Source organism: Ochotona curzoniae, unplaced genomic scaffold (assembly GCF_017591425.1).
Source record: "Ochotona curzoniae isolate NIBS_2020 unplaced genomic scaffold, NIBS_Ocur_1.0 contig_908, whole genome shotgun sequence".
In the NCBI taxonomy this organism is placed as follows: Eukaryota; Metazoa; Chordata; class Mammalia; order Lagomorpha; family Ochotonidae; genus Ochotona; species Ochotona curzoniae.
The window spans coordinates 4,752,631-4,765,989 of record NW_024466607.1 but is presented as its reverse complement, the minus strand read 5'-3'; the positions used below and the strand labels follow the sequence as shown (position 1 = coordinate 4,765,989).

Genomic DNA, 13,359 nt, shown 5'->3' with positions numbered 1-13,359 from the left:
GAAGAATCTAGGAGTGTGAGAAGATTCCATTTCGATGACAGACTGTGAGGGCTCTCCAAAAAAAACCAGTGGGAACTGTTTTAGGAAAATGCCATATGGATTTCAAAAGCATGTGTGGTGAAGTAATTGCCACCATTTTTCCTGCTCTTCTTCCTGCGTGCCTTCCAACCCTCATAGAGCAGGAATTCCTTCTGGGTTGCACCTGGTGGTGGGGCTTTCTTTTTTGTTGCGTATTTGGATTGCAGGGAGCAAGCTGTTAGATTGAAGAGACAACAGAATCCATAGATGTGAAAAGGCAGTCATGCAAACCTGGCTCTGTGGAAGCACAGACGCCCCAGGTCCACTTAGTGTTGGTGAAAATGAATTGATAGCGCAGACCAGGCAGCCAAGTCACTTGGGAGAAGCTCCGAGAAGACTACCCAACCTTAGCTGTTGTCCTTGTCCCTTTGTCTTCCATAAAGGATGTAGATGATTTTGGCAATACAAATGAGTGAATTTTATGAGTCAAGTATTTTAAGAGGTTCAGCAAAGACAAGGAAGGACACACACAGAGAGAGTGGAAGAAGCTGCAGCAGATGTGCAGGAATCTGGGAGGCCCAGGGGCTTGTCGTGTGTCTGCCTGGTACCCAGGGTGGCTCTCCTGACAATCACCCTCTCACCTGCCCTGCCCCCCAGAAAATGATGAAGGACAACAACCTGGTGCGCCACCTGGACGCCTGTGAGACCATGGGCAACGCCACAGCCATCTGCTCAGACAAGACGGGCACGCTGACCACCAACCGCATGACGGTGGTACAGGCCTATGTCGGTGACGTCCACTACAAGGAGATTCCCGACCCCAGCTCCATCAATGCCAAGACCATGGAGCTGCTGGTCAACGCCATCTCCATCAACAGCGCGTACACCACCAAGATCCTGGTGAGCAAGAGAGCAGGTGCCAGCTATGTGTCCAGTGGGAGGAGTCTGCCACGGGTTCACATGAAAGTGCTGGGCAGCTGAGCAGTGTGACGGGCATCTCCACATCCTGCTGATGGTGCAACATAAGTGACTTGCTTGCTTTGTGTTTGTGTGGCATTGGTACATCTGGTGTTACCAGAAGAAAGACACTTGTGAGTCATGTCCAGGCCGCTTGCTATTTGGCACAGGGTTACTTCTGCTATGTGGCACATACCCCCAGGATAGCCCAGGTGCCCCAAATGGCAGTGTCCAGGACAATTCTGAAACCAGCACTCCCTACACCTGCGGGATGGTTTATGTTCAGCCTGCAGTCCCATGGGTGGATCGATGTGCTAGGCAGTCCTTCTATTACCAACGGGGCTCTCACACCCAACTGCAGTGCTTTGCATGGACAGCCTGCAGGAGCAGAGATGTGGGCTGACCAAGCATGTCCCCACCTGGGCTGGCTCCTGTCGGCTCTGTGTGGTCAGCTCACCTCCGGGAGGCTCACCTGGCCTTGTTCACACGGCTGTGTTGGGGTTCTGACAGGGAGTAGAAGCATGCATGGTCTTCCGAGGCCTGGCTCTACCTTGGCCCTTATGGCTCTGCACTGACCAGCGTGGGTCTGGAAGCCGGGCCTGGTTTGCAGAGTGGGATAGGAGACTGTGTTGGCTGGAGGGGATATGCTGTGATAGGCGAGGGCCTGGGCGGAAAGAGCCAGTGTTCACACCAGCACCTTAGGCTCTGTCACAGTGGTCATACATTTGGCTAAGAAGGAGGCTCCCTTGACTGGGATGGTGGTGAAGCTCAAGCTGCCTCATGATGGAAGAGTGTTTAGATGCAGAGAGACCGGAAGTTCCCCTTCCACGCATGCCCTGGCCTTGCCCCTGCCCCCACCTCTCCAACCAGCTGCACCCTCCACCTCCAGGTTTGGTGGGTGAGCACTGCCAGCGACTTTTTGGGAACAGGGAGGGGAGCATGAGTCAGCAACAAGAACCCAGGGCTGGAGGGGCTGGAGGTGGTGGGGGACAGGGAGGAGGCGATGGCAACTGTGCGCCTTCCCCAAGGCTAAGCAGCCTCCAGCATCGCCTGAGCCGTGGGCTGAGGAAGGCTGGATTGACAGCCGGCAGGAGGAGGCAGGTGATCAGAGAACACATGCGCACGGTGGTGGAGGACTTGGGGTGATGGTGATTTTGTCTTCTTGCCGAACAACTTTGTTTGGTTTTGGAATGGCGAGATGTCATTAATGATGTCATCCTGTGGACCAGGAAAAAAAGCAAGGTGACTCCCCAGCAGGCTGCTGGCCACAGGATTGCCGCTGTTTGGGGGCTGGGCTCGAGAGACGTCCACAGCACAGCCAGCACCTTCTTCCCAGGTGTCCCCAAGGCTGAGTCAGGCACAGAGCATGGGGCTCCCCAGTGCACCCTGGAAGAGGTGCAGATGCATAGGCTGTGGACAGCAGGACCTGAAGCTGGGGCTCTCAGTTTGCAATCCTGCCAGGCACCCAGGTTTCTTGAGGCACCTTGAGCCCCGGCATCCAGGGTCCTCTGTGCCTGATTTCCTGGGTCTTCCCTGAAAACATCCTGGCCACGTGGCTCCGGTCAGGGGAGCAGCAGAGCAGCAGGCAGTGGCTGAAGCTACACAGCAGAGCCGGGTAGCCTGGGTTCCAGTCACCCTCTTGTTGCCTGTGAACACGATTCTAGATGTCTCTGTGGGAAATGACAGATTGTGAATGTGAAATGAGACATCGAGCAGTCAGTCAGTGCTCAGCACCAGCCCATGATACAGATGTGAAATTACTAAGCGAGCAAGACTGTAGGGAGAGGGAGAGATGGATGGATGCATGCATGGGTGGGAGTTTGATGAATAAGTTGATGAATGAAAGTGAGATGAATGGGTGGGTGGATAGAATATGATAGACAGATGGATGGACAGATGGTGGATGGACAGATGTATGTATGTATGGGTGGGTGGATGTATGGATGATAGAAGGATGGATAGATGGATTGGTGGATCTATGTGTGTATGGGTGGGTGAATAGATGGATGGATGTGGATGAGTGAATTTATGTATGTTTGTATGTATGGGTGGATAGATGGGTGTGGCCAAGAGATTGCAGGGGTCTTATCTCAGATCAGGCCATGGATCAGGATGGGACGACTCTGTGGGTGTCCTGACCCCCAGCCTGGGAATCACTGGTTAAGAGCTTCACCACAGCTCACTCGGCAAACAGGCATGCAGTGGTGTGGGTGGCTCTGCAGGGGTCAGAATGCAGGGAGCAGCAGCCTGGAGGCCCTTCACGGGCAGGGTGGTGGAGGCTTCACCCCATCAGCTCTGAAAGCCACAGGGGCCTTTTCCTTTGCTTTCCCATCATCACGAAAGCTACATGAGTCACATTGTGTTTAGAAGTGGCTTCCTGCCTCAGAAGTCTCAGTGATCCTGCCTGGGGTCCACAGCCTGCCCGCTCTGTGTCTTCCCTGTGAACACAGGGACCTGTGCCGGGCCCTGCTTGCTGCTGCCTTGCATTTCCCCAAACCACACCAGGGCTGCGAGAAGCACCAGCTCACCTGCTATGTCTGCCCGAACCAACTCTGCAAACCAAAAACAGCCAAGCCGCCTTGCTTAGAGCGAGCAAGTGGACGCTGCAGTTAATGTGTGAATTATTAAATCGCAGATGCACTTTGGCTCACCTAAATGGTTGGAAAGTTTCTGGCGTGGTTCCAAAGATAAGGGTTGTTAGAGAAAGGACACCTGGGGCTCACAAAGTGGCTCTGGAGGGAGAACATGCCTGGTGGGACAGTTTTCTGAATAAATGTGGTGCCTGCTCTCCAGAAGACCCCCAGGGAGCCCCAGCATCCCTGCCGATGACGTACTCAGGGCGTGGGCAGGAGGCTGGACAGAGGAAGGGCAGGGGTCTCCGAAGCAGAGACCGCCCTGGACCTCTGTCTTGGGCTGTACACTCAGGGCTCAGTCTTCTGCCCAGACGAGCCCCTGGGTATTCTGAGTAGAGTTAAGTTAGGCTACCGCCAGCCCAGGAGTACTAGGAGTGTGGAAGGCTCTGGAAAGGGCTACAATGAGCATGAAGTAGCTGAGTGTTATACTCAGCACAGTTTAGTTTTGGTGCTTGGTTTACTTTTTTTTTTTTTTTTGCTTTTGTCTTGCAAGCACCATCTCTAGGCCAAGAGTTTAAAGCAAATCGCCCCTGACAGGGAATTGCTGTTTTTAACAAGAGCTGTCAGTTCCTGTATTGCTCCCCTCAGCCTACACACTCAAGCAGGCACACATAACACCTAGGCCACAGTCAGCAACGTGCCCCACGCAGAACACACAAACACCACCATTCACAACATGCAGAACACAGAAACACACACCACACACCCACATGCTACACACATCACACAGATGTGTGCCAGGGTTCCCATGTCCAGCTCAGCCTGCACAGCACCACTTGTACCCAGCCTCTTGGGAAAAAAAGAGCCCGTGGTTGCTGAGGCCTCCCCATCTGCCCAGGAGAACTGTGGCCTCACAGCCTCAGGAAAGAGGCCCTTAGGTGCTGATCCTGGAGCTCCGATTCAGCCAAGATTCCCTGCTCTCTGATGTTCAGCAATGCTGGTGACCTGCGGGGCGAGTGCTAAGGGGCAGCTTCTGGCTCTACCACCAACTGGATGGCTGCCAGAGACAGACAGTTCTCACAAAGGGTACACACACTGCTCTCAGTGCAGCTCACCCTGCCCTGGGGTGTGTGCTTATAAAATGGTGGCAAAATGCAGGCACTATCGCACTTACCACAGGAGCCAGCCTTGTAGCACAGTGGGTCAGCCTCCACACCAGCTCCATTGCTTCCAGTTCCCTGCTCACATGCCTGGGAAAGCAGAGGAGGATGGTCCTTACTACCCACATGGAAGACCCAGATGGAATTCCAGGCTGCTGGCTTCAGCCAGGCCCAGCCCTGGCTATTACAGCCATTTGGAGAGTGAAACAACAGGTGGAAAGGTGAAAGATATTTCTCTGTCTGTCTCTCCCTGTCTGTCTCCCTCTGTCAGTCGGCTCTTCAAGAAAGTAAACAAACAAACAAATAAATAAACAAAGCCTTTTATTAAACTTGACCGCCTGGGCCACCCTTAAGATACACTCAAGTGGCATTCAGTACATTCATTCTCCATTATTCATCTTATAGCTGTTTCCATCCTGCAAAGTGTGTAGATCTGCTCTTGGAGTCCCTGATTGAGTTATTCTGGGCGTGTGTCCAGAACTGAGTTTGATGGATTGCATAAATGAGAGCCGTGTTTCATTCTTGAGGAACCTGCCACACTGTGTTCCCCTGCATTCCTACTAAGAGCACACAGGCTCATCCCGTTCTTGCCCGTGTATGTTACTGTTTCCCATCCTGACTGTGTGAGTTGCAGAAGTTTTTCATAACTTGCAGCTCCTGAAGTCACCAGGTTTTCTTCTTGGCTCCGGCCACACATCCCAGCCTCTCAGAAGAGGAGCATGAATTGTCCTCAGCAGTTTACAGCTATGGCTGCACCTGGCACTCCTGCAGGGCTCAACACCTTGCAGGGGATGGGTAATATGCTGGGGGATGCCAAGAGAAGCTGGAGTCTGGATGGTTAGAACCACCCAGGCCGTCACAGGAAGTAAGCGTCTTCCTGGGCCTTACTGTTGCCTGCCCCTCACCCGGGGAGAGTCCCTTAAAGCCCTGGAGATAAAAAGGATCTTGGAAATTCTCCAACAAAAGCAAAGCCTCTGGGTTTGTCAGGATGAGAAGAAAAATTAAAAAGCCAACAGAGAAGAAGGGAGGGTGCCTGCTCCTTAGTAACATGTGTGGGCGACTTCAGAGCTCAGGTTCAAGGGAACAAATTGAATTATGGAGGCGGCAGTTCTGCTGCTTGCCACCACAGGTTGTTCAGAATTCTTTTAGAGGAGAATAGAAATGCTTCCCAGAGGGTGACAAAACGCTGCGTGTTCTGCGGGCCTGACTGCTCAGCTCCTCAGGCACATAGGGAAGCAGGCACTTTATTTAAGTCCTCCAAGCTGTCATTTTCTCTCGTTAGCAGAGAGGCTAGGGCACCTGCTGTGGAAATGCATAGAGCTCTAGAAATCGCCAGAAAGTGAGTCATACGGTGGTAAGGACATGCGACTTAAGAGAGTGAGCAGAAAACTCCTGCTTTGCCATGCAGGACCTCAGTGGGCTCAGGTGGCAGCATGTCACATCTCTGCCTCTGCAGACTTCCGCAATGTTCTCAGGTGGAGTGATGGGTAGGGTGTGATGCCTCGATGGAGGACAGGTGGATATAACGGCATACTGCACAGACAGAAGGCAGCTCCCAGTGTTTCTCTTCCCAGCAGCCAGTCTCATGCCACAGCAGACTGAGCCACGCCTTATCACACTGGGATCTCGTATTGGAGTGCTGGCTCAAGGCTCAGCTGCTCCATTGCTGCTGCACCTGGGAAGGCAGCAGAAGACGGCCCGAGTGCCTGGGACGCTGCATTCACACGGGAGACCTCGTTGGAGTTCTAGGCTTCTGGCTGCTGCCTGGCCCAGCCCTGGCTATTTTGGCCATTTGGAAAGTGAACATTGGGTAGAAACTCACTCTTTCTGTCCCTCATCATCACTTTGCCTTTCAAATAAACGGATACAGGTGTTTATTTGAGAATTTTTAAAAAGTAGAATGTATTTTCCCAAACTTTGGGCAGAGGAAGCTGCCTCAGAGACCCTGTGCTTCCAGTGAAGTCTCATCAGCACTGGCAAGCGAGGAGCCGGGACAGGTCAATGGCCCATGGAGCTGGCTCATGGGAGAACCACTCCCCTGCGGCCACTGCTGACCATCCCTAGCTAGGCCAACTGCAGGGACAAGGGCTGCCCTGGCCGTCTGGCTCGCTGAGCTGTGCCTGCAGAGCAGGGGATGTGGTCAGGCCCAGGGAACAAGGGCCCGTCCCATCCCTGAGCAGCAGCCCTCTCCAGCATCTCCCTGGGCGGCTCTCTGGGCCATATCCAGGGACACAGATGTCTCACCACTATCTCTTCCTCCTTGCCCATAAACCACCTCAACTTCCATCACTAAATGTTAATTTTTTAGTTGTCATTGAATTCATTTATTATTTACTCAGGAGAAGGAGGGACAGCTCCCATCTGCTGGTTCACTCCTGCAATGCCTGTGGCTGGATTGGGCTGACCTGGGACTAAACACAGAGGCTGGAAGCTGGTTCCAGTCCAGCTCTCCCACATCAGGAGCGGGGACCCAAGGGCTTGAGCCATCACCTGCCGCTCCCAGGATGAGCATCAGCAGGAAGCCAGAATCCAGGGAGGAGGTGGGGCTTGAACCCACGCACTCTGTGGCCATCCTAAACAGGGGCCCAACAGCTCCGGAGCAAAAGCCCCGCCTGTGTATTTGTTACACGGCGTGTGGCTGTCTGTGTGTGCATGTGCAGACGCACGGGGAAGGTGAGATTATTCAGCCACGAGCGGGTCCCAGCCGTGGCACCGTCTTGTTAACCTCCAGTCATGCATCAAACGGAGGGAAAACCTCGTGCTGTGTGCCAGGCTCTGTGTTGGGCCCTGGAACCCAGAGCAAACTGTGACTCGTCCTCCCAAGGCGGTCTGTGCCAGCAGAGGGGAAGGCACAGAGGCCAGAATCAGCTCAGCCCCGACAGCACAGGCTGTAACAGCTCAGCTCACACAGGTGGGGCCAGGAGAGGAAGTGGGAGGCACCAGGATCAGGCAACTGTGGTTAGTATCTTTAACAGGGACAGGCTGGAACCAGAGATGCACACACAAGTCTGACAGTGAACAGGAAGTGAACTGAGTTGCAGAATATGTCCCTGTTCTAAGAGGAAGTGGACAGACATGACGATGGGAGGCTAAAGTGCAGGAAACTGCCAATATTTGAGCAGCATTGCAGCTTCATTTGGCTCAAGCAAAGCCAGAGTCACAAGGGCCAGCCCAGCGGTTCCAGGGAATAGTATGCAAACATTAAAAAGACAGACTTTAGGCACACACAGCAGTCTGCCTGGATCTTGGGAGTGGGGGCTGATGCTGAGGGGACAGGCTGGTCCCCTAGCACTGCATCATATGTCTGAAGTGATGCTAGCGTGTGGTGGTGGAGAGCTTAGGGTGGCCACGACCAAGGAAGGGTAAGAAGGAAGGGTACCCCAGGGAGCCCTGTGCTGAGTCGTATCCTGCCTCTCCCCACAGCCCCCTGAGAAGGAAGGCGCCCTGCCCAGGCAGGTGGGCAATAAGACGGAGTGTGGCCTGCTAGGCTTCGTGCTGGATCTACGGCAAGACTATGAGCCGGTGCGCAGCCAGATGCCCGAGGAGAAGTTATACAAAGTGTACACCTTCAACTCGGTGCGCAAGTCCATGAGCACGGTCATCAAGCTGCCGGATGAGAGCTTCCGCATGTACAGCAAGGGTGCCTCGGAGATCGTGCTGAAAAAGTAAGGACTGCCCCGCCCCCACCCCTGGAGGCTCCGCCCCACACGTGGTCCCGCCCACAAGGCCCGCTTGCACACGTGGTCCAACCCATGAGGCACGCCCACACGCGTGGCTCCGCCCATGAGGCCCGCCCACACGCGTGGCTCCGCCCATGAGGCCCGCCCACACGCGTGGCCACGCCCGCCCGCGCCCCCGCCAGGGCAGAATCCTGCAGAGTCCGTCAGGACCTGAGGCGTTCTGAGAACTTGGCTGGACCTCCGCCTGCCCCTCCCCACCCCCAGGTGCTGCAAAATCCTCAACGGGGCGGGCGAGCCCCGGGTCTTCCGGCCCCGCGACCGGGACGAGATGGTCAAGAAGGTGATTGAGCCCATGGCGTGTGACGGGCTGCGCACCATCTGCGTGGCCTACAGGGACTTCCCCAGCAGCCCCGAGCCCGACTGGGACAACGAGAACCACATCCTCAGCGACCTCACCTGCATCTGTGTGGTGGGCATCGAGGACCCCGTCCGGCCTGAGGTAGATGGCAAGTGGAGTGACCCGGAGGGGCCAGGTGGGAGGCCAGTGGGGTGACCTGGGCCCCTGCCACTCTCCAACGGCCGGCACAAGCTGTGCTTGGTGTCCATGGGCCAGCAGGCCACCCCAGGGCGATCCCCTAACCTTGAGCGCAGCTGCCGGGAGCTCTCTGATCACGGGTCTGGGGGCTGCCTGTCTTAGAGGCCTCCTGCCCATGCCCACGGGTGCCAGGACCCAGAGTCCCCGGGAGCCAGTGTGTCAGGAGCAGGCCTGTGGCGTCCCCTCAGCACCTGTGGCTCACCCTGCACATGCGTGCTGTTTGTGAGTCCACAGATATACCTGGGCAGCCCCGTTGGCAGCCGTCATCACTTGCCTTTGTTGGGGCTCCCAGGGGCGCCCACAGTGGGGCTCGGGTCTGGGAGTTCGGGGCTGGGGGCTGTGGAGTGGGGTGGCAGGGTGATAGGGTGTGTGAGGCTGTGGGGTTATGGGGCAGGAGAGCTGGCTCAACCCCAACGGTGCCATGGGCTTTGTGTTCAGGCCAGCACGAAGGACTAGGCGTCCAGCAGGCCTGGGCGTTGCTCACTGTGCTGCTTGGGGCAGTTGTGCATCCTCGCTGAGCCTCCGCTGACTGGCACAGTGCACTGCAGCACCTCCTCTTCTAGTTCTTTCTAAATTGCTGGTGACTGCCCTCACCAGAGTGTCCCCCGGGCTCAGGGGCAACTCGAAACGGCAGGTGGGCCCAGGGTCCCTTGGTGCCTTCCGGCTCTGGTGCTCGCCCCCTCTGCGTCCTAGGGGACGTGCTGTGTCCCCCATCTCGCCCTGCCCCAATGTGTGTGTTTAGACACTCTCCAGACAGCAGGAAGTTCCTCAGGACCAGAGTAGTCAGGTGACGCAGACTCCAGTCCCACCTCCCGTTCCTTTGTCAGGAGGCCTTCCTTTTCCCCGTGGGAGAGGAGGGAACATGTTCTGTCCAACACACCAGGAAGGGACGGACCCAGCTGGGCTGTAGGGGGACACAGACCCGTGGAGAGAGGGGCCCCGGCCGGGCTGCTGGAGGGGACAGACCTGTGGAGAGAGGGGCCCCTGGCCGGGCTACAGGGGGGGACAGACCTGTGGAGAGAGGGGCCCCGGTGGGGCTGCAGGGGCAGATCTGTGAGGCAGCACCTGCTGATGAGGCCACGGACCTGGGAACTGAGGAAATGGCCCATGTGCTTTTTTAAATGCTGGTTTTCCAGGATGGACAGTTTGTGTGAAACCAGTGAGAGGATACAAAAACACACCATCACTCCCCAAGGCCACTTCCTTTCCTGCCTCACAGGCCCTCAGGGTGACCTCCTGTGATGGAGTGTCCATGCTGTCTCCTGGCTCTGAGCATGCCCCATTGTCCAGGTCCTCCATCACCACTGGTAACGCCGGAAAGTGGCCACTGCCGGAAAGTGGACTCTGCCTGTTTCCCCATGCCGCAGAGGGTGAACCCCTCCCTGACTTGCCCAGGGACCCCCACAGAAAGAACCCCAGAGAGGCAAGGATGTCAGGCTGTCGGTGGTGCCTGTGGCCCTCGAAGTCCTTAGCAGCCCTGTCCCCAAGAGCAGCAGACACAGCCACAACATGAAGCGCCCACTTGTAACCTGTTCCCCTTGTGACAGGGATCTAGGGAAATTATAGTGAGAGAAGCCTCATTTTTGAAAACCAGCAGTAATTTTATTCCTGTGGAAAAAACGCTTCCCCCAGGCCTGTGTCTGGAGGGTGGGGAGAGGGGGTCGAGCCTCCATCGTGCTGGCTCTTCAGTGGTCAGGACATTGTCAGTGAGCAGTGATGACAGAAGGACCTGCCTTCGCTTGGGTTTCCAACTCCAGAGCCTGTGCATCAGTTCCCTGCCTCCAGGCACAACCCAGGCCAGCCCAGAGCACTGCTGGGTAAGAAAAAAGACCCTGTGAGAACTAACTAGATGTGAGCAGTCAGCCTTGGAGAGCGTGAGCACCCTGTCTGGTGTGGAGGCGGGCCCAGCTGGGAGCCCCAGAGTCCCTCCCAGGTGGTAACAGGTGAGAGCTGTCCTGACCTTGGGCATGCCGGCACCCAGGGCTCCTCTGGCTACAGAACAGAGGGCACCTGGCTTCTAGGGGCACCTGCTGGGCACCTGACCCTGAGCGGGCTCAGAAGGGGCCTTCCACGCCACTGGGGCCACTAGAAGCATCCTTGCCCATTCCTGCTGTGAGTGGCTGCAGGAGCCAGAGAGGCCATCTGACCGTGGCTGGCCACTTCTCGGTCCTCACCCCACTGCAGGGCGACCATGCACAGGGATCTGTGTTTCTCTTGCGAGCCTGAGGGAGGCGCCCCTGCAGGGAAGGATCAGACCAGAGAGGTAGTGCGGTCACACACAAAATGTGTGCAAGGTCAGTCCTCCTTCCAAGACCTGGGGATGGAAGGGGGAGCAGCAGGTAGCTCCGTGGCCAGGTTCTGCGCAGCTGACCGCTTTGCTGTGCCTGCCCCAACATAGGCGAGGGTCTCTAGCCCATGAGGACTCTGCGCAGTTCAGTAGGTAGTGTCCCTGGAATCCTGGGTCTGGATCATTTCCAGGCCAGCACTGAGTGGTCCAGTCCTGTCCTGGTGCCTCTGGGCGTTCCCTAGGGGACACAGCTAGTGCCCCGAAGTGTTCAGCGCTGCTGAACTGTGAGGCCCAGCAGGGTAGGGGGTTCTGAGCTTTCATGGTTTAGGACGTGGTCACCTAGCCGTGATGACACACACACATGGTGGACACCCACAGCAGAAGACAACAGTTTGCTAAGGTGGAGGTGACAGCTGGCTGGCACCTGCCATGGGCTGCAGACAGGAGCCTGGGCACGCATGTGGTTGGCTGCTCATCTTCCATATTTATATATATTTTATTTTTAAATAATGATTACATGGTTTATCAGGGTGGGAAGGATCGAGGTTTAGGGAAAATTGGGTGAACTCATTGCTTCCAAATTTGCGATTTCCTTTTGTTGTTCCTGGGGGAAGGGGAGAGACAAAGGGGGAACCACTCATGACTTTCCACACGTTCCAGTACCAGGCATGAGGGGCTGCCAGCTCATATCAACCCAGACTCTCAGTGTGTACACTTTCTGAGGGTTCTGTCCAAGTGGCGTGGATAGTTGCCAGTTTCACTGATCCGAGGATGATGTCACCCTCCCAATGTCCGTTGGCTCCATGCACTGAGATTTCTTGCTGTCATCATTTGTTTGGGGTCGTTGCCCTATTCTGCTTTGGCACCAAATGTGCTGCCATATTTTCTATTTCAAAATAGTCCCTGTGTCCACTACTCCACCTTTTTCATTAAGTAGGACATGTTCTTGCAGGTGAGCCAAAGGGACTGGGCCAGGCATCTTAAGTATCACTAGATTCCCCCTCCCCTGAGCTCACAAACTTGGCACCCACCTAGTAGGCGGGCCCCAAGACCCGGGCCGGGCGACTCAAGTCCCACCGGATCCCCCACCCCTGGGGCTCACGAACCTAACATCCATCTATTAAGTGAGCTCCAGGACCCAGGACAGGAGACCCAAGCCCCAGATCCCCCACCCCTGGGGCTCGTAAACCCGACACCCACCTCACAGGTAGGCCCCAAGACCCAGGCAGGTAGCATGAACCCCCACCAAATCCCCACCCCTGGGGTTCATGAACCCAACACCCACCTAGAAGTAGACCTCTAGACCTAGGTCAGATGACCCGAGACCCGCTGGCTTCCCCACCCCTGGGGCTTACAAAACTGACACCTAGGCATCTAGTTGGCAAGCCTCGGGACCCGGTCCAGGAGACCCAAGCCCCACTGTATCCCCCAACGCTGGGGTTCACGAAACCAACACCCACCTAGAAGGTGGGCCCCAGGATCTGGGCCAAGCAACCCAAAACCCACCGGTTCCCCCATCCCTGGGGCTCAGGAACCCAGTCCCCACCACCCAGGTGGGCCCTAGGACCTGAGCCAAGCTGCCTGAGCCCTGTCAGATCCCCGTCCCTGGGACTCACGAACCTGGCCCCGCTGGGCCCAGGCTGGCATGACTCGCCTCACCTCAGCGTCCACACTTTTATTGCACAGACTGGCCTAGTTTAGTCTGCCCCTACTCCAGCTCCTGCTGGTGGGTGCTGCAGCCTACCCCAGCCCAGCCTGATTGCTGTCCTGGTCCTAATGCGAACTGGCTGGTATTACGGCCCAATCTGGCTCCTCCTGCCTCTTGCCCTTGTTCTCAGAACTACCAGTGGGTGTTCTGTGCTGGCCCAGACTGGTCTGTCCCCAGACCTGACCCACATGTGTGCCAGCGGGTACTGTAACCTGGCATGGTCTGGGCTGCTCCTTGCCTTGCTTCTTGCACTCACCTGCAGGGACTGCATCCCAGTGAAGGAGTTTCCCAAGCTTCTCCATCGAGTCTCCTTCTAGTGGCAGTTCTCGCACACACCAGTGGGTCGTGGCCCAGGCTGACTTTGTCTACTTCCTATCCTGA

At 56.2% G+C, this 13,359-nt stretch overlaps 1 protein-coding gene across 8 annotated transcripts in view; it reads left to right on the top strand.

Annotated features, from left to right (window-relative positions):
- Nucleotides 1–13,359, top strand: part of ATP2B2 (ATPase plasma membrane Ca2+ transporting 2) — a 71,445-nt gene that overhangs the window by 39,714 nt on the left and 18,372 nt on the right. For all 8 annotated transcript variants that reach the window (XM_040995189.1, XM_040995196.1, XM_040995191.1 and 5 more), the window contains 3 exons: nt 676–918; nt 8,132–8,373; nt 8,653–8,887. In XM_040995189.1, coding sequence (XP_040851123.1) covers nt 676–918; nt 8,132–8,373; nt 8,653–8,887 — 720 coding nt within the window. The remainder of the gene's footprint in view (nt 1–675; nt 919–8,131; nt 8,374–8,652; nt 8,888–13,359) is intronic.